Below are 21,775 nucleotides of genomic sequence, written 5' to 3' on the forward strand. Positions count from 1 at the left end.
CAGACTGTAGTCTAGTTGTACTATTGTGGATTGTGAGAATCTGCCAGTGACACAAAATGATGCAATCTACAGATTTGTGCCTGCAGATGAAAAAAGAATGCATGTCTACTCATTGAGGCTATTTTTCAAAAGCAAAATGAAAATTATGGTGCTGTAAAGCCAGAGTAATGTTTGTCACTATGCACTTCCCCGCACTTTTGAATGCAGCAACTCACAAACAGACTGGAATGACAAATGTGGTGGTGTAAACACAATAGACTCGTTTTCATACTCTTATTTTTTTTTTTTTTTACTATGTGCCTGTTTCACCTTGGATCGCTAATGTTCCTTTCCTCTCCTTCATGTATTCCAAGTTTATACCAAAAATATTCTCATACACATCACTCACACCATCACACCCTTGGATGTTGTAGTCAGCACTAGAACCTTCACATGATCTTGGCGCTCCAGCACCATTCTTAAATTTGCCACATGCCAATACCTTTTGGAAAGTGCTGAAAGATCAGATAATTTTTGGGATGGGACCACATTAGAACCTTTGTTCACAGACACAAACAAATTGGTTCATGAACTAGTTTTGTGAACATATTTTACCTCCGTTCACAAATAATGCTTTGGGGTATGAACGCACATTACCCACAATACATGGAAGCTCATGCTCAGTTGCGCGTTGGTGTGCTTGGCTTAAACATTGTTTGTAAGGGTGCTGTGTTCAAAAACATTAATTTTTCCTTTTTCCCTTTCGTGTGTTATTTTAGCCCCCATTATACCACCTGAGAAGGAGAAAAATGTTAGATGTCACCACTGGCTCAGTCTTTTGGCCTAAAGAACCTGGATTACTCTTTCAATTGTCATAGGTTACAGTACATTACCAGTAACAAACTCATATGGGAGGCGGTGGGTTGCTAAGATGAAAATTTGCTATATCCAGAGAGAGAGAGAGAGAGAGAGGGAGAGATTGTGGCTGTGACAGCCATTGACCTTGACAGTGGCTGACAGCACAGTTAGAGAGAGAGAGAGAGAGAGAGAGAGAGAGAGAGAGAGAGAGAGAGAGATTGTGGCTGTGTGACAGCCAGTGACCTTGACAGTGGCTGACAACACAATGAGAGAGAGAGAGAGAGAGAGAGAGAGAGAGAGAGAGAGAGAGAGAGAGAGAGAGAGAGGGAGAGAGAGAGAGAGACGAGTTACAGTTGTGCATGTCAACCAGTGACCTTGACAACTATCGATGATTCTCTCTCTCTCTCTCTCTCTCTCTCTCTCTCTCTCTCTCTCTCTCTCTCTCTCTCTCTCTCTCTCTCTCTCTCTCTCTCTCTCTCTCTCTCACAGATAGGTTAACACAGAGAGAGATAGAGTATGGAGCAGAGAGGGGAGGAGGCAAGCAGCAGCCTTTTACCCAAAATTCAGTAGCTTCCTCCTCTTCCTCTCCTCCCTCAAAATCCACCTGTGTCAACAACTCAAAATAACAAAGGTAAATTACAGTATTGTTTTATTTAATTTAGCGTTTTTTTGTCTCTGTTTAGGGATATGTATGTATTTCAGTTTCATTCTATATTTTTCATCACAAAAAAAAAAAAAATTAAAAAGCCATATTTCTGATGCTAGAATGGATTAATTGTATTTACATTAATTTCAATGGAAAAAAATTTTTTGGTTCATGAACAACTTGGTTTGTGAACAAAGGCCTGAAATGGATCTACTATATTTTGCAAAAGTGCCAAAACATCAGATTTTCTGAAATGGATGCTGAAAGATGGGACTTTTCCTGTATCCCTTAAACTTCACTTTACATCCATAGGCACATTTTTTTTTTTCTTTTCTTCACTCTTGCAAATGATCCTATAATACATAGGCCTTTCACAACCCTCTTTCTCATCTCTCTATCAATCTCACCATGTTGTCCTAAGACTTCCCAGATACTTGATTAAATTCACTTTCCTCCTCCATTCTCCCTCTCCTCCCATAACACCTGCTTACAACTGGCACACTCACCCTATAAAGTATCCTAAAGTCACACATTCCTATTTCTTTTCTCTCAGTCACTGTGACCTTGCTTTTCCTATTCTTCATTTTTCATCTCAAACACACAAACACACACACACACACACACACACACACTAATGTATATAGATTAATGTCAAGAAAGGTGGAAATAAATTATTATTAAACAGAACCACTCTGGATGTTGTTGTACTATGTTAGACAAAATGGAAAAATGAATGGAGAACTCCTGACATTGGTGATGATAAATATGATTTATGGATTAGAAATAGAAGTGACAAGGGATGAGGTGGAGTGATCATTCTGACTAAAAAATGTGTTAAAGTGGAGAAGGTAATAAAAACTGGACAAGTCTGAAATTTTACAAGTGATGATTAGAAGTGGAAATGGAAGGATAATGAATTATGTAGGAGTATATGTGCCACCTATGACCAATGTTTGGTGAAAAGAAGAGCATGAAGAGATGTTGGTAGATGTGTTGCAAGGTCTTAAAAAGATAGTGATGGAAAGTAGTGATATAGTTATTGTTGGTGATTTTAATTGTAAGGAGATGAATTGGGAGACATTGACAACTACTGGAAGTGAGAACACATGGAATGATAGACTATTAAACTGGGCGGTGGAAAACTTGATGGCTAGTGGGTTGATTGTGATAGCAGATTTAGTGGAAGAGATAAACCATCAAGACATGATTTAGTGTTTACCAAGGACATGAAAATGATAGAAACTACACTATGATATCCTTTAGGTAAAAGTGATCATGTGTTGATGGAATTTAATTTGAAAAATGAAAATGTAATCATTGATTAAAATTATAAGGTAAGAAGATTTAAATATAGTAAAGCTGGTTTTGAAAAATTAAGAAAGTACTTTGTTGCTGTGGACTGGAAAGACTTTGATCATGCAGATGTTAAAAAAAAATAGATGAATTTTTAAGGATATATAATAATGCTGTGGAGAAATTTGTACTTAGAGGAGGAGCATGACATAGAAAGGGTAAGAAATGGTTCAACACAAAATGCAAAAATGTTACAAATTGTAAGTTAAATGCTTGGAGTAGATGGAAGAAATGGAAAACTGAGAGCAGATGGGAGGAGTATATTGATGCTAGAAATGAGTACTTTAATATAATAAGAATGGAAAGAGGAAACTATGAAAGAGATATAATAGAAAAGTGTATAAATTAACAAAAAACTATTCTTTAGACGATATATTAATGGGAAGACGAAGAAGAGAGAAGGTGTATCAAGACTGAAAGTTGAAGGAAGAGTCTAATGAGGATCCACTGGACATAGTGGAGATTATGAACAAAAGTTTCAGATCAGTATCTACTGTAGAAGGGGAGTTTGATGATGGAAGGGATAATTTGGTGAGGAAAATACTAAGTACAGTCCCAATCAGTTATGATGAAGTACTTAAGATAATGGAAGAACTTGATGTAAATAAAGCATCTGGCTCAGATGGAGTATCAAACTGGATACTGAAAGAATACAGAGAACAACTGACTGATAAAATTCACAGTATGGTGGTGTCATCATTGTCGCAGGGAAGAGTACCAAAAGATTAGAAGAGAGCAAATATTATACCTATATTCAAAGGAGGAAATAAGGAAAACCAACTAGATTATAGATCAATGTCATTGACTAGTGTTGTAGGAAAACTATGTGAAAGAACAATAAAGGAAAGATGGATGGAACACTTGGAAAGAGATAAAGTTTTGGTAAATTGTTAGTTTGGATTTAGAAGGGGAAGATCATGCTCCATGAACTTATGTTTTCAATTCAAGGGTAGTCGATATTGTGCAAGAGAGAGAGGGATGGGTAGATGGTGTCTACTTAGACTTGAAGAAAGTGTTTGACAAAGTACCACACCGAAGATTGCTATGGAAGATAAAAAAATTATGGAAGAATTGGAGGAAGACTGCTGGAGTGGATGAAGGATTATCTGGATGATAGAGAGATGAGAACAGTAATACAAGACCAGAATTCATCTTGGCTGAAAATAACTAGTGGTGTCCCACAGGAGTCAGTGTTGGGACTGATAATGTTTGTGATATATGTAAATGACATGAATGAAGAAATAGATAGCTATGTGAACTTATTTGCAGATGATGCCAAGCTGATGAGAAGGATAGAAAATGTAAATAACCGTATGATACTGCAAGATTATTTAAATAAGATAAATAGATGGAGTAAATCTTGGCAAATGGAATTCAGTTTAAGTAAATGTAAAGTAATGGAGTTTAGTAAGAGAGAAAAGAATACAGTATCATTATGAGATGGATGGTGTAAAGTTATAGAAATCAAAAGAAGAAATGGATTTGATAGTAAGTTACTGAAAATTTGACTCCAGACAGACACATTGATAAAATCACTGGAGAGATGATGAATTTGATAAAAAGAGTAAGAATGGCATTCTCATGTTTGGATGAAGGAATGATAAAAAAGTTGTTGATATCCATGATAAGACCAAGACTGGAACAGTGGTGTGGTCTCCTCATACAAGGAGAAATATTATAACATTGGAAAGAGTACAAAGAGCAGTCACTAAGAGAGATTAAGAATGTTGGAAATTCCTACCTTTGAAAATAGTTGAGAGAGAGAGGAGATTTAATAAACATCTATAAAATGATAAATATGGAAAATGTGACAAAGAATGTTTTATAACTTTAGACACACACAGTACAAGGGGACACAGTAAGAAGTTGAAGAAAGTTAACTGTAGAAGAGACATCAAGAAGTATTGTTTTCCTCACAGAAGTGTGAACAAGTGGAGTGAACTCAGTGAAGACATTATGAACCAAACTAGATAGATACAGAGATGGTATACTATGAGATTACTCCCCTTCCGTAAATCACAACTAGGTAAATACACACACAGTGGAAAAGATTCATCACTCTCTGGAATTCCTTTTCACTCTCTACTAGTTAGACTTGCTACTACAGCCCACCCCACTCCTTTCCATGTCAGTCTCAGATGCACCAACATTTCCTACTTTAGTTTTTATCTTCCTCATACAGCCATCAATAAAAAAATATTTAACAAGCATGGAGACACTACACATTCCTATCTCACTCCACTTCCTGCTGCAAAACTTCCTCCAATCTCTCCCTCCTTCCTCATACTCACACTTGCATTTCTATAAAAGACTTTAATTCCTTCTGACAACTGCCTCTTAATATCATAAATCCTAAGAACATCCCAAAGGACTTCCCTGTCCATCCTATCACATGCATTCTTCATGTCCTTGGATGCTGCATACAACTTTTCATCCTATCCTAAGTACTTCTCTGTTATCATTTGAATTGCTAAAATCTGATCCACACAGCCATTTCCTTTCCTGAATCCTCTCTGCTCATCAACCTTCACTTCCATCACTTCCATCATTCTTTCACTCAAGACTTTCATAGACTTTTTCTGACACACTAAGCAAGCTTATGCCCCTACAACTATTGCACTCATTTCTATAACCTTTATCTTTTGTATAGAGGCACAACAATCACTCATTTGGTAGTCCTGCCTGATCATGTGCTAGAAGCATCCAGTCTTCTGATGCTTCACCTCCATACTTTTACATTTCTGGAGTTATTCCATTTGACTACAGCTTTTGCGACACTTCAGCCTAGCTATCACTTTTTCTACCTCCATGCCAATTCCTCTTTGCATAATCACTTATTCTCTACATGCTTCTGTATCCATACTAAGTAGTATTGCTTCCCTTACTATCTTCTCATTCATTAAACATTCAGAATTCCTTTTCTACACTCCTGCCATCTTGCTACCCACAAGAATTCCATCCTCTGTCTCTTCATTTTCATATTTTCTAGCTTCTGTTCCCCATATCTCATCATTCTTCACATTATCATAATCATCATAAGCTCTTATGATTTCACATCAGGATCAAGGTCTCCCTTAACTTCCTCATTGGTGCCTGCTTCTATCCATTCAGGTCCATCTTAGCAAGTTCTCCATCTGCCCTGTTGTATTTCCTACCACTATAATGCCAATGTTATTCTTAATTGTCCATTTATTATCTGTTCTACACTTTGCTGATTAGAAGCAGCTTTTAATATATATATATATATATATATATATATATATATATATATATATATATATATATATATATATATATATATATATATATATATATAGGAGAGACACTGGCCAAGGGCAACAAAAATCAAATAAAAAAAAAAGCCCACTGAGGTGCTGGTCCCCAAATAGGGTCTGAAGCATTAGTCAAACACTGAGGGTTAAGTGTCTTGAAACATCCCTCTTTCAAATCATAGGAGGGTAGAAATACAGAAACAGGCAGGGAGTTCCAGAATTTACCAGAGAAAAGGATGAATGATTGAGAATACTGATTAACTTTTGCATTAGAGAGGTGGACAGAATATGGGTGAGAGAAAGAAAAATCTCTTGTGCAGCAAGGCTGCAGGAGGAGGGGAGGCCTGCAATTAGCAATAGAGAAAAGCAGTTAGCATGAAAATAGCTGTAGAAGATAGCAAGGGATACAACATTGCTGTGATGAGAAAGACAATCAGATAGAGGCAAGAAGTTAATGAGATGAAAAACTTTTGTTTCCACCTTGTCTAGAAGAGTGGATTGAGTGGAACCCTCCTCCCCCCAAACATGTGAAGCATATTCCATTCATGTACAGATAAGACCCCTGTACAGAGTTAGCAACCGTGGGGTGAGAAAAACTGGCGGAGATATCTCAGAACACCTAACTTCATAGAAGCTGTTTTAGCAAGAGATGAAATGTGAAGTTTACAGTTTAGATTGTAAATAAAGGACAGACTGAGGATGTTCAGTGTAGAAGAGGGGGGCAGTTGAGTGTCACTGAAGAAGAGGGGATAGGTGTCTGGAAGGTTATGTTGAATTGATAGATGGAGGAATTTGAGTTTTTGAGGCATTGAACAATACCAAATTTGCTCTGCCCCTATCAGAAATTTTAGTGATCAGAAGTCAGGCATTCTAAACTGCATGAACTGTAACATGAGTTTCTGCAGATATTGCCAGTGGTAAAACTTGAAAATGTTCTACACACATATGCATTTTGAGGTGTTTAGCTGTGACATGAAATTCAAGTACGGCTGGGCAACAGATGCAACAGCTGGATTGGGCGGGTAACCACATTGGAGAAACACCATTTCCACACACTCCACATTACTCTATAGTATGCAATACAATTTGAACATATTCATTGTCATTGTCTTGCAAGGAAACTGTGATGTGACTAAAAATCAGGTGATTTGCTGCTACCCTCACTCCTTCCCACTCTGCCTGGGCATGCATGGGGCCAGACAGTCTGTTATTTTATTTGTTGTTTATTACATCCATGCTATCATTGTGTAATGTTTATCGGTAGTCAGTATTGGTATGTTGTTGTCACTTGTCTTGTCATGGGATACTGTAAAGCTCCAGAACTTGTAGAAATCATGACTGAATCATTCACAATTTCAGATCTCCTCCATGGATACCCACCTGGCCCTACTGTTGTATCTGTTGCTAGGCTACATTTGAATTTCTTTCCATTGCTGAACAACACCTCAGAATGCACATGCGCATGGAACATTTTTCACTTAGAATAACCTGTACTTTCATCTCTGGCAATATCTCCAGAAACTCATGTTGCACCCTCTATAATCAGTGATATTCGAGTGTTCCAGAGCCTATAAAACTCTCATACTTTCAACTTTTGAGTGGCTGACGACTGACACTAAGTTCACTCACTATGCTCCCATGTTTCATTTGGGTGGGCTGCATTCTTTTGTGCCTCCCATAAACCTTAGTAATCTAACTTTCTTTTGATATCTAGATATTGTTATGACCACAAATCCCTGCTCTTCCCACAGCTGTCTCAACTGGACCTGCTCCCTGCAGGTCATCCCCTACATGACTGGCTACAGGGCTTTTAACTCTTGCACCCTTTACCACTGGTCACATCTCCAGGTTACATAAATGAGGTTGTCAGTCTGTTTCTCCCACCAACAGACAAGGAAATAGTTCCCCAACTACCAACTCCAACAGCTGGAAAAGAATTGATTGCCACATTTTAGGGAAAAGACAATTCTAACAGGCAACAACACATGTAAAGTCGAGGTATAATACCTCAGGGGATTACCGCCCAAGAAAACAGACTGGCCACACCTGACAAGGTATTATAGTTCTCTGCCAGGCACTATAATATTCCCCTTCCCAAAACGGAGAAAGATAAACTACTTCCAGGCAGTTTAAAGTAATCCTCTACATTAAAAAGGGTGTTGGGGACGCCCCGCCAATTGCAGTAGCATTTAACATGACAACACGAATACAGACGAGTGCCCACAAAACAAACAGGAGGGTAATTCACTTCTCACTGTAATCAAACTCAGCTTGCTTTGGCCTTGCTGAGGAGTCACATCCTGATATGTAGTCAGTGTGTTCCAAATAACTACACTCCAAGCCAGGCTGATATGGAGACTCCTACACTACCCATGTAGGCTGGGGCGTACGGCCAGTAATTGCTCAATCATCCCCTTAAAGCAACTGGCTTGTCTAACTGTAAAAACCCCCTATTCTGCCTTTGTACATCTATCTCATGTGGTAGCTGGACTGTGATTGACTGTGGGACTGACTGTTAGTAGAGAATGACTTCCATTTACTGGAAACAAAGGTGTCAAAGTAGTCTGGGAGAATCCTCAAGACCCAATGGAAATTTTTCTCTCTTTAGTAGATAGGGACATTATTGAACACATAGCAAGAGAAACTAATGAATATACTGCCAAAGTCTGTGAAGAAAAGGGAAAGGGAAAATGATGAAGAGTAGAGATCTTATGTGGAAAGTAATGTTGCAGAGATGTATACCTTTATAGGTTTTAGTTCCCTGAAACTGTGCCTCTGTGCTTGCACTTTGCTTAGTCAAACTCTTTCAGCTCTGTCTGTCAACATCTACCTTTCCTTCTTGCTGGAAGTTTGCCTACATTCAGCCTGTTCCTAAAAAGGGTGACCATTCTAATCCCTCAAACTACTGGCCTATTGCTTTAATTTCCTGCCTATATGAAGTTTTTCATTTTATCCTCAACAGGAAAGTTCTTAAACATCTATCACTTCACAGCCTTCTATCTGATCGCCAGTATGGGTTCTGTCAAGGCTGCTCTACTGGTGATCTGACTTTCCTTATTGAGTCTTGGTCATCCTCTTTTAGAGATTTTGGTGAAATTTTTGCTGTTGCCTTTGACATATCAAAAGCTTTTGATAGAATCTGGCACAAAGCTTTAATTTCCAAACTACCCTCCTATGACTTCTGTCCTTCTCTCTGTAACTTCATCTCATGTTTCCTTTCTGACCATTCTGTTGCTGCTGTGGTAGATGGTTACTGTTCTTCTCCTAAACCTATTAACAGTGGTGTTCCTCAGGGTTCTGTCCTGTCACCCACTTTCTTCTTATTATTCATCAATGATCTAAACCAAACTTCTTGTCTTATCCACTTCTACGCTGATGATACCACCCTGCACTTTTCCATGTCTTTTCATAGACGTCCAACACTTCAGGAGATAAACATTTCACATAGGGAAGCCACAGAATGCCTGACTTCTGATCTTTCTAAAATTTCTGATTGGGGCAGAGCAAACCTGGTATTGTTCAATGCCTCAAAAACTCAATTCCTCCATCTATCAACTTGACATGACCATCTAGACAACTATCCCCTCTTCTTCAATGACTCAATTGCCCCCTCTTCTACACTGAACATCCTCAGTCTGTCCTTTACTTATAATCTGAACTAGAAACTTCACATCTTATCTCTAGCTAAAATAGCTTCCATGAAGTTAGGCATTCTGAGATGTCTCTGCCAGTTTTTCTCACCCCCCCCCACCAGCTCTGACTCTGACTCTGTACACAGGCCTTATCTGTCCATGTATGGAGCATGCTTCACATGTCTGGGGGGGTTCCGCTCATACCGCTCTTCTAGACAGGGTGGAATCAAAAGCTTTTCATCTCATTAACTCTTCTCCTCTAACTGACTGTCTTCAGCCTCTCTCTCATCACTGCACTGTTGCATCTCTAGCTATCTTCTACCAGTATTTTCATGCTAACTGCTCTCCTGATCTTGCTAACTGCATGCGTCCCCTCCTCCTGCAGCCTCACTGCACAAGACTTTTTCTTTCTTTGACCCCTATTCTGTCCACCTCTCTAATGCAAGAGTTAACCAGTATTCTCAATCATTCATCCCTTTCTCTGGTAAACTCTGGAACTCCCTTCCTGCTTCTGTATTTCCTTGAATTCCTTCAAGAGGGAGGTTTCTAAACACTTATCCTTCAATTTTTCGCTGCTGCTTTGGACCTTTTTCAGGGACTGGCATCTTAGTGGGCTTTTTTTTATTGGATCTTTTTTTTTTTTTTTTTTTTTTTTTTTTTTTGCCCTTAGCTAGTGTCCCTCCTATATAAAAAAAAAAAAAGAAAAGGCCTACCATCTACTCATACAGTACCACTCCACTAACCTTATGTTTGCCACATCATTGTTTGTGAAATGCATAAACAGCAACAGGTTTGCCCTTGTTGAGTATTTACATCTTACTGACAATAAAAATGATGCTCACCCAGTCTGCAAGTTTATGGAAGTATTTGATATATATATATATATATATATATATATATATATATATATATATATATATATATATATATATATATATATATATATATATATATATATATATATATATATATATATATATATATATATATATATATATATATATATATATATATATATATATATATATATACACACACACACACACACACACACACACACACACACACACACATCTGATGCAAATATAAGGCAAACTTTTTGTAAGGGAGAGTGGAGAGAAACCACATCCAAGTCACTAGTCCTGGACACAGCTTTGGCTGTGGGCAGGAGGGACTCCTTTCACCTTGCTTATATAAATAAAAAAAATGGGCATTTGAAAGTTTATGTTTTTATATTGTTGTGAGCAATGATGTAAAACAGAGAGAAGTAAGTATGAATGGAAGAAGAATTGAAGGAGATAAAGAATGAAGGGAGAGAGAGAGAGAGAGAGAGAGAGAGAGAGAGAGAGAGAGAGAGAGAGAGAGAGAGAGAGTACAGAAGCCAGATATATGATTAAGGGTGGCTGTTCATCCCCTGAGATTACTGTGAAAATCCCTGCACCCATAGACTTTCTTTCCCAAGTTAATTCACCCTATTACTAAGTGTTCATTTTAATTGAGTCTCACACAGTTAATAGCAGAAGAGTTGCCCTTGAAGATAAAGTGACCAGTATCTACCCAGCCCCTATAGCTTAGTCATGAGAATTGTCAGAAGTGAAATGTTTTATTCATATAAGCCATGTGAGGTGCAGCAGATGGGATGCTTGTGTGTATGTGTGCATCACCCCCCCTTCCTTGTACCACCACCCCCCCTTCCCCATAGCAATAGAGTGGGAGAGAGTTTTGGTGTCCTTTTCCCATAGTCAGTCACTACCCAGCGCTTATATGAGATGGATATACTGAAACAGACAGTAGTATTTGGCAGAAACTGGGGTGGGAATACAGCTAGTGTGGTCAATTGCTTTAAGGAGATAAGTGAGTAATTACTGGCTGTACGCTCTGGCCTATTTAAGTAGCATAGGAGTCTCCATAGTGGTCTGCCAGGATGTGTAGTTATGACACATTCCAAATCCAGGGAAGTGACTCCTCAGGAGTTTGTGTGTGTGGGCCAAGTTCTTATACAGTGAGAGGTGAATTATTCTACTGTGTGTTTGTAGGGCCTTGTCTGTAGTCATGTCTCTTGTTAGAGAGCTTGTTCTGTGTTAAATGCTACGGAGGCTGCTAAGCCACAGAGGACTTAAGTGATTAGCAGTGTAGTGAAATTTACTCCCTCCTCAGCCCCTGATCAGGTCTGCCATCCAGGAGGTGGTAAACAACATGACTAGGCTAGTGGCTATAAGACGTTGGTGGAGAGTGGGAGGATTTGTTAGATGGTGATTGTCCAGCAGTGTTTCATACCTTGACTATATATATTCTCTTGCTAATTACAGTTGTTTCTTTCTAGACGTGGCTAGGCTAGAGGCTATAACACATCAGTGGACAGTGGGAGAATTTGTTATATGAGGTTTTATACCTTGACCATATATGTTTTGTTGCTTGTTACATTTGTTTCTTTCTAGATGTGGCTAGGCTACAAGCTATAACAAGTCAGTGGACACTGGGGGGATTTGTTATGTGGGCAGTTATCCAGCAGGGTTTTATACCTTAACCATATGTTTTGTTGCTTGTTACAATTGTTTCTTTCAAGACATGGTTGGCGATTCTTGCCCAGCTGGTAGAGTTTCTTGTAATTGTTGTATTTCCCTTGTCTGTGAGTGGGTAAAACAGACTGGCAACCTCATTTGTGTAATCTGGTGTTAGGAGAGTTGGTAAGAAGGGTGCATGAGTCAAAAGTGGACCTTGTAACCCATATTAAGCTCCGCACCCAGTCACATAGGAGGTGACTTGGGGGAAGCTAGTCCAGCTTTGTGAAGAGGGGCTGGAAATTGTGGTTGTAACAATATGATAAGCATGTAGCAATTGTTCCCTATTGTGGTAGTGTTTAAATATAGATCATGTTAAAACACTCCATAATGCAGTGCATACTAACTATAAATAGACACTTTTCTAATTTGGGGACTTCATAGTGACTACTGCTGCCTGGCTAAGGATTAACTACACCCAGATATTTATATAATGTTTACATATGTTCACCTCTTGTGTATTGTTATAAGATTTTCAGCTGAAAAATATAACAAATTCAAGAGAGTTGGAGCTTGAAAAAGAAATCTCTTGGTGTAGGATGTGACAAGTTGTGACCAAAAGAAATTCCTGTATAACAACATAAAAAAACAAGGGAAGCTGCAATAAGCCACATGGCCCACACATGGCAGTCCCTGCAAGAAACCTATTTTCCTGTTTTCACCTGTCATCTTCATCCATAAAATTGTCAAATCTTCTAAAACTCCCTAATGACTCAGCACTAACAACCTGATTATTGAGTATTCTATTTATCTACCACTCTACTTGAGAACCATTTCTTTTTATCTCTTTTAAATCAAACTTTGTCAAGCTTGAATCCATAATTTCTTGTATGGTTTGGCACATATTAGTGTTGTATGTGTTGTTATTCTAGAATAATGAAAATAAAAAGTTGCCTGTATTTTTACCAGTATGGAGATCGAGAAGCGAATGAATTGTGGTCCCACCTGCAGTTGAAGATACCACAATATTTCTCAGGTGTTGAAGTGTTCCCATCCCTCCTCCATGGTGACCTGTGGAGTGGCAATGCAGCAGAGATGGCAGATGGCCCAGGTGAGTTGTACTGGATTTTGCATGTCATTCCATCTCTCTCTCTCTCTCTCTCTCTCTCTCTCTCTCTCTCTCTCTCTCTCTCTCTCTCTCTCTCTCTCTCTCTCTCTCTCTCTCTCTCTCTCTCTCTCTCTCTCTCTCTCTCTCTCTCTCTCTCTCTCTCTCTCTCTCTCTCTCCAACCCCAATCAGTGGTAGTTCATGTATAGGCACTGCAGAACTGCAGCATCCCTATATTCACTCAATAACATAAAATGTAATGTTTCTTTTTGCCTTTCATTTTTTTTCTTGAAATCTTTATACATTATATTCAATACTAGTATCAATAACCATAATGCTTAATGTCAGTAGCTATCATCTCATTCATGAAAAAAATACAAAAATCCTTACATGAAATTGTGTACTCCATAGTTTTAGTGATGCAGTGTTTAGCTGTTGCACTCAGGCACACTTGTCCAAGTGAGAGAGAGAGCAGTTGCTCATGCAGTTCTTATCTTATTTGTGTGGGAAGTAATGTTTCATGGTTGAAGTAGAAAGGTTGGCTGACATGCAGGCTGGGGTGTGAAATGTGGGGGGAGAACAGCATCAAGTGCATGCTGAGGGATACATCATGCCAACTTAACTGGACTTTTTTGGTGTAAAAACAGTAAAAGAAAAATCAGTGAACACTGGCATTTGTTACTTTTAATTTCTGAAGGACAAGAAGCTGAGACATATGCATCAATTTATGTTGTTGAAATGAACCACTTTAATGCAAACTATGGGGTAGTTTGTTTAGTTCACTTTATAGATACTGAGAGAGAGAGAGAGAGAGAGAGAGAGAGAGAGAGGGGGGAAGTGTGTAGTGTAGATCCAGCTGATGGTATGCACTTTGGATGTACATCTGTCGGGCTGACTTTTTTTTTATCACAACTTTGTGTTTATGTTATGCATCAGCATGTATAGTGCTTAAAAACTGTGTACAGTATCGAGAGTATTTGAATGTGATGAATTGTAGATGTCATATAAATATATTTAAAGTATATAAATACATTTTTTGTTTAATATTTTATCATTATATATGAATTTTATCTCTGTATGCCTGTTTTCTGTTATACAATAGTAAAACAATGCCTAAAAATTTCTGTAAAGCAGCACCTCCACTAATTGAAGCCACAAGCCATCCCTGCTCCTCATCATATGAAGTATGTGTCCTAAAACTTTACCTTGAAAGATGCCACTGCTAACACCAGTACCATCTGATGAATTTTAATTTATAATTATTTGATGCTAGTTTGCATTGACAGCCAGCTTTCTGTCCAGTTGCAATTGTTATACTATGAAGTATTGACTTTGCTGATGAAATGTTTATGCAGAATTTTATTGGATGATTTTTAGGGTCAGTACACATTATATCACTTGCTCCAGAGTTATTGTACTCTATTTACATTATAAGAATGAAATGGAATGAAAGTGAGTTGTGGCTGGGATTGGAAGGAGTGGCATGGTGTGTTATGGATGAGAAAAGTAAGGGAAGAGGAAAAGAAGGGTGTGCTTTACTAATGTATACACATGTGTATACACATGTGTATAGTGGCACACAAAATGCTTAAGGGTTACTTTGCCCAAACAAGTTTCTTTGAAAACTAAGGAAATTTGCAGGTAGCATCATCTTTCCTTAGCAACACCAGAAGCTTATACCAGCAACAACTAACAAGAAAGAATAAGAATGCCAAAACTCTATATTTCTGGACCACAGACAATGCAAGATGCACTACAGTGGCTGAAACAGTCACCTGCTGTACAGTCAATAAGGATTGCCACTGTCAAGGATCAGAGTAAATGAGAAGGTTGATGAAGCAAAGATCCTGGAAGCCATTAATATATTTATAAAGACAAAGATAACCAACCCAAGTTTTGTCACTGAACACTTGCAACACAAACACAGGGATAGATGCTCCAACATGGTGAGGCCCCTGGATGACAGACATGGGTAGCTCCAACAAGCAAATAACCCCACCCCAGAAACAATTACTCCTCCTTCAAGACGTGCCACTCATTGCTGAGGAAGAGGGAACTTGCTGTTAGCCAAGACAGTACACTTGGATAAACTAAGACCAGTCTAGAGGCATAGTGGTTGAAGTTGGCAGATACTCAGGGCCAACCCATGACTCCAAAGCTGTCCAAACAGAGGGAGCACCCATGAGTACAAGAGGCAGGAAGTGCTCAGGAGAGAACTCAGTTGCTGTCTGCCTTCCCCAGCATAAACTAACCACCAGATCACATGACACTCCTTAGAGAAAGTTGGTGAAGCCAGCTGAGTCAGTTGAAACTTACCTTCAATCCTGAGCCTAAGCCAGATGAAGCAGAGTGAAAGCAGTGAAACCTGCTTCATCCCAGGCATCAGAGCAGACTGGTGAAGCAAGGAGAATGAGTAGTGAAGCTGCTGGACTGAAGGAAAGTTATTTTATCCATGTAAGAGGGTAGTTGCCTCCTTACAGTGTGCCATGGGATCATTTGTAGGAGGCATGAAAGGGATAAGTGTGTCCATGGATGTAAGGAGACATTTATGAGATAATGATATCCTGGCAACACTGATATTTACATTTCTAAAAAATTGGACATTGAATACAGCACAGCAGTCAAGAGTGCATGTTGTGAAAATGAGTTGTCTCATAGGAACATCAGGAGTTAAGATGGGACAAGAAAAGCAATGCAAGCATATATGAGAAATGTAGTATGAGCACCTTCAGTTTGAATGTTTTGTTTCTAATGGTCTGTTGACATAAACTGTCAGTGTTTAAAGTGATCTATCCACATGCTTTGTTTTTTCCAGTTATCTTTGACCCAGCATCATTCTATGGCCACCATGAGTACGACTTAGCCATTGCTGCCATGTTTGGAGGATTCTCACGACAGTTCTGGGATGAATATCATGCCCTGATTCCAAAGGCAGCTGGCTGGAATAATAGACACAAGCTGTACAAATTGTTCCATAATCTGAATCACTGGTCAGTACCTTACAAGAAATACTGGTCATTCTTACAAAGTATTTGCTTCTTAGTAATGGCTTGTGTTGTTAGCAATGTAAAAGTAATTGTTTATCACAGCTTTTTTTTTTCTTTTCATGTAGACAAGAAGATTTTACTGATTATCATATGAAGCTTAATAGTAATTAATTTTTTGTGTTAGTAATCATAGGTGTATGAGCCAGGGAGGGCAGGGGCTACAGTCCTCCACAGATCAAGGCATACAAAAAATTGCGAGGGCAGAAAAGGCAACAAACCAAAATACACACACACACACACACACACACACACACACACACACACACACACACACACACACACACACACACACACACACACACACACACACACACACACACACACACACACACACACACACACACACACACACACACACACACACACACACACACACACACACACACACACACTTATGTATACTAATATAGATGGTTTGGTGTTGAGCCTATTGGAACTTAAAGACTACTTAAAGAACAATAAACTAGATGTGGTATGTTAAGTAGAAACCAAACTAAAAGAGGAAATATAGTTGGGATTTGCAAAGGAAGGATATAGCACATGGAGAAGAGACAGAAAAAGAAAGGGAGGAGGAAGAGTGATGATATTGGTAAAAGAGGATATTGTTGTTGAGGAAGTGGAATATGGTGATGGAATGGCAGAAACATTGAGTGTTGTAATTAAGGTCAAATGAACTGAAAAAGGAAAATCATTGTGACATACATACCACCAAAAACTAATGCATGGGAGACCAATAAATTTAAAAGTATGCAAAGATTAAAAAAAATAGTATAGAGGAAATGATAAGGAAAAGTAACAAAGTGCACTTAATAGGTGACTTCAATGCTAAAGGAATTAACTGGGAGGAGATGGAAGTGAAGGAAAATGTTGGGACATAGAGTGAAAAACTTATGCAAACCATGATGGTGAATACAATGAGACAATGGGTGAATGAGCATATAAGATGCAGAGAAGAAGAACCATCACAGTTGGAGTTTGTGTTTACAGAAACCCCAGAAAGTAGACCAAGCATAAATTGTCTGAGTCCACTGGAAAGAAGTGGTTATGTGATAATAGAAACAGTACCACAGGAGGAAAAAGTGTTGCACAGGAATGAACAATATGGAAATGGGAGACAGAAGGCAAACTTTGCAGAACTTTAAAAATTTTATGGAAAAGTAAAATGGAAAGAGCTATTTGAAGGTAAAATAGTGCAAGAAAAATACATAATATTTTTGAGCAAGTATAGAGAGGGGGTGCAACAGTTTGTGCCAAGTTATAAAGTGAAAATTTGGAAACATGAATGGTATAATGCCAGGTGTGTAGAAACAAAAAAAGAAGGACAGGGCATGGAAGAAAATGATGAGACAACAGAACAGAAATGTTAGAGAAGAATACAGAAAGGCAAGGAATGAATATAGTATAAGAAAAAGAGAAGAAACTTTGAAAGTGACATAGTAAGAAAATGCAAGGAAGAACCCAAACTCTTCCACAGATACATAAATGGGAAAATGAAGCATAAGGATGGCATAAACAAGTTAAAAAGGGAAGGAAGAATTTATGAAACTACTGAGGAGATGAGTGAACTAATGAATGAGAGTTTTCAATCTATGTTTACAAAGGAAACTGAATTTGTGGCACTGAAAGTGGTTTCACAAAGTGAGGGGATACAGGAGATATAAGTAAAGAGACAAGAAATCAAGAAACTGCTGGAAGAGCTGGATGTTAGAAAAGCTATGGGACCAGATCAAGTAAATGGATGGATATTAAAAGAATGCAGAGAACAAATGGAAACCCATATGAGATATAATTAATAGCTTGTTGAGAGAAGAAAAAGTACCAAGGAAATGGAAAAGAGCTAACATAGTGCCAGTGTACAAAGGGGGAAATAAAGTGGAACCATTAAATTATAGACCATTGTCACTAACAATTATTATAAGCAAGCTTTGTGAAATAGTAATGAAAGAGATGGGTGGAATATTTAGAAGATGAAAAGATGATTACAGAAAAGCAATTTAGATTCAGGAAAGAGAGATCCTGTGTCAAAAATATTGAGCTTCTGTATGAAGGTAATTGATGGGAATGTAGGAGAGGAACAAATGGTTGATGTGGTATACCTGGATCTCAAAAAGCACTTGATAAAATTCCTCACAAAAGCCTTGTGTGGAGGCTAGAGAATGGAGAATGACTAAAGGGAGCAACATTGAGATGGATGGAGGATTATTTACAAGGGAGGGAAATAAGAACAGTAATCAGAGACACTAATTCAAGTTGGCACAAAGTGACGATGTTCTGTGGTGGCATCTATTATTTTTCAAATATATGTAAATGATATGACAGATAATCTAAATAGTTATTTAAACCTGTTTGTTGATGATGCAAAAATAATGAAAATAATAAAAGATGAAAGTGACTACAAGGAGTTACAAAAGGATATTGGCAAGATACATGCATGGAGCCAAAGATTTAAACTAGAATTTAATGCCAGAAAATTTCATGTGTTGGAAATACAAAAAAAGTAAAAAAAAGGCCTTCATGGAAGTATAAAATGGGAGAAGAAATAATAATGAAAAGTAATGAAGAAAAAGATTTTGGAGTAATGATTCAGGACACATAATCACCTGAAGGACACATAAATTCGGGTCTACATACAGCTTGTTAACAAACATTAATGTGGTGTTTAACTATTCAGATAAAGAAATGATGAAGAAAATTATAACAAGCATGATACATCCTGAGTTGGAATACACAGCAGTAGTTTGGGCTCCAGATAGAAAAAAGATAAGTGGAAACTGAAAAGAATACAGAGGATAGCAATGAAGATGGTACGAGAATTGAAAGACTTAAGCTATGAAGAAAGACTTGGAGATGGGATTACCAACACTACAAGAGAGAAGAGAAAGAAGATATAATAACAATGTACAAATTAGTAAACAATATGGAAAGAATAGACAGAAATGACTTAGTACCACAGGTGGAGGAGAGAGAGAGACAGATGAGGAGGCATGGGAATAAAATAAAGAAGAGTTTATGTTTAAGCAACATCAAGTAATGCAGCTTCCCACACACACACACACACACACACACACACACACACACACACACACACACACACACACACACACACATTTTGCTGTAGATAAATGTCATGTGATAAGGTTTGGCAGAAGTTGAAAGAGACCTGAATTATAAATTGGATATCAATACAGTCCAAGCCTCTGGAAAGGAAAAAGTCCAAGGTGTAATAATAAAAAGCAGCCCATCACCTGAATTCCATGTAAATGACAAAGTAAGGAACATGGAGCACTTGTTGGCAAATATGAGGATGGCATTTAAATACATAGATGAGGAAATTAAAGAAAATAATCACAGCATTTGTAAGACCAACACTTGGATATGCAGCAGTAGTTTTGAATCCACATCTGAAAAAAAAAAAACATTGAAAAATCTAGAGAAAGTGCAAAGAGCAGCTACAGAATTGGTACCAGACTTAAAAGATCTTAGCAATTAAAAAATTCTTGACAAACTGAATCTCCTAACAGTAAAGGAGAAACAAAAACAAGGTGACATGATCATGATGTATAAATGTGAAGAAGGAAAAGAAAATATTGGTACCTTAGGTTTTGTGATACAACACTGAACACAGTAAGACATTGTAAAGAAAAAAAAAATGTAAGGAAATATAATTTTCCTGACAGTAGTCAGTAATATTGTTTCTGTTGGCCTGCTCAGTCCTGAGGACTAAACAGGATTTCATGCTTATAAATTGCTGCAAAACAAAATTGAGTTCCTGAGGTAGGCTGTCACCAAAGTTTTAGACATCTATTGCCTAACCTGTTCTGATTGTAGTGGTGGTGGCAACTGTTTAAGCTGATACACTCAACTCACAACTTTTTATTAATTTCAAAACATTCTTTGTTATCTTTTTGGAGATAGGAGCACTTTATCACATTTGCACAGCTACACTTTATGACATAGTTGGGATTTGATTCTGATTCATAAGAATTTCCTTAACTTAGATAATGAAGGTCAGTAAGTAAATATGATTCTAACACATTTTCATTTAATGCATGAATTTTAAGGAAGATAGCTTTTTCCTAGGGCCTTAGTAAATGGTGATTAAAATATAGTAGTGAAATTATGTTTAGTATGTTTATCTTCTTGTTAAGTTTTTGCCCCTCCTAAAATCTTGACATATGTTGACAATTGCAGGAATCATTTTGGCAGTGGGTATCGCAGTGGAAGCCTGAGACTGATGCGAGATTTGTGTTCTTAGAGTGTCCTGCTTAAGACCCGAAATGAATGTTTCAGGGAGGTACAGTGTATGGTAAGCACAGTGACATTTTAGTTCATTTCTAGTAAAGTCTGTTGTTTAAATAAAAGCTGTTATCAGAAACAGATCTTAGACTTAGAAGTCTGGATACTTTATTGGATATTGCTTACTGCATAAGATGTAGCATTATGCAAACACTAAATTGTCTACCACAAATTAGAAGGGCACTGCTAAAATAATGTAGGATTCACCATGCTGGAATACAGTGGCATAGCTACAATGAAACTCATGTGTGGTAGAGTGGTTCATTTGACATGGGCGATGGTAGCAGTATAGGAAAGAGGTTGAGTGTTTGGTTCACTGAAGTAGCTCTACTTATAATCATATCATCTTCGCACTGTGACTTCATAGTCATTTGATAAGACATGTCAATTATATTCTTCATTAGTTTGGTTAAATACCCTTTAAGATACATATTTGAAAGTTTGCCCCTTTACTTCTATGAATGAAATTCTGACCTTATTGCCTACCACCGTGAGTTTATATATATATATATATATATATATATATATATATATATATATATATATATATATATATATATATATATATATATATATATATATATATACACACACACACACACACACACACACACACACACACACACACACACACACACACACACACACAGTGTTCTCCTGGTATTTGCGGGGGTTTACGTTCCAAAGCTTCCCATGAAGAGTGAAAATCCATGAATCTGGGAAACCACCCCTACAAGGCTCATAAACTATGTTTATAGTTTAAACCATAAGATGTACATCTCACTTATTGAGCACATTTAAAATTTATTTTAACACAATAAGAAACAATTATATGTATAGTATTGTACATAATGTTTTAATTAAAAAGAAAAATTCAGTACACTGTAAGATGTAAGGGAACTAAACTGATATGTACAGTAAACCCTCAATATAACGAACCTCTGTTTATCAAATTTTGGGTACAACTCCATTAAGGCTTTTGAACACTTGTTTTATTTTACAAGCTAACTGCTCGCAAATTATGGCACATTTCAAAATTATCGAACACTTGCTTTATGTTACAAATATTGTAGGTCTTAAAATGT

General features: G+C 37.6%; 1 protein-coding gene across 7 annotated transcripts in view; it reads left to right on the plus strand.

Annotated features, from left to right (window-relative positions):
- Positions 1 to 21,775, plus strand: part of LOC135100634 (ketosamine-3-kinase-like) — a 60,318-nt gene that overhangs the window by 35,789 nt on the left and 2,754 nt on the right. For 6 of the 7 annotated variants that reach the window (XR_010268847.1, XR_010268849.1, XR_010268850.1 and 3 more), the window contains 3 exons: positions 13,211 to 13,352; positions 16,163 to 16,337; positions 20,586 to 20,700. Coding sequence is in view for 1 of the 7 variants with exons in the window: in XM_064003705.1 (XP_063859775.1) it covers positions 13,211 to 13,352; positions 16,163 to 16,337; positions 20,586 to 20,649 (381 nt within the window). In the remaining 6 variants the exon portion in view is untranslated. The remainder of the gene's footprint in view (positions 1 to 13,210; positions 13,353 to 16,162; positions 16,338 to 20,585; positions 20,701 to 21,775) is intronic. The other variant, XM_064003705.1, reaches the window with a different exon arrangement.

Source organism: Scylla paramamosain, chromosome 5, assembly GCF_035594125.1.
Source record: "Scylla paramamosain isolate STU-SP2022 chromosome 5, ASM3559412v1, whole genome shotgun sequence".
NCBI classification, from domain to species: Eukaryota; Metazoa; Arthropoda; class Malacostraca; order Decapoda; family Portunidae; genus Scylla; species Scylla paramamosain.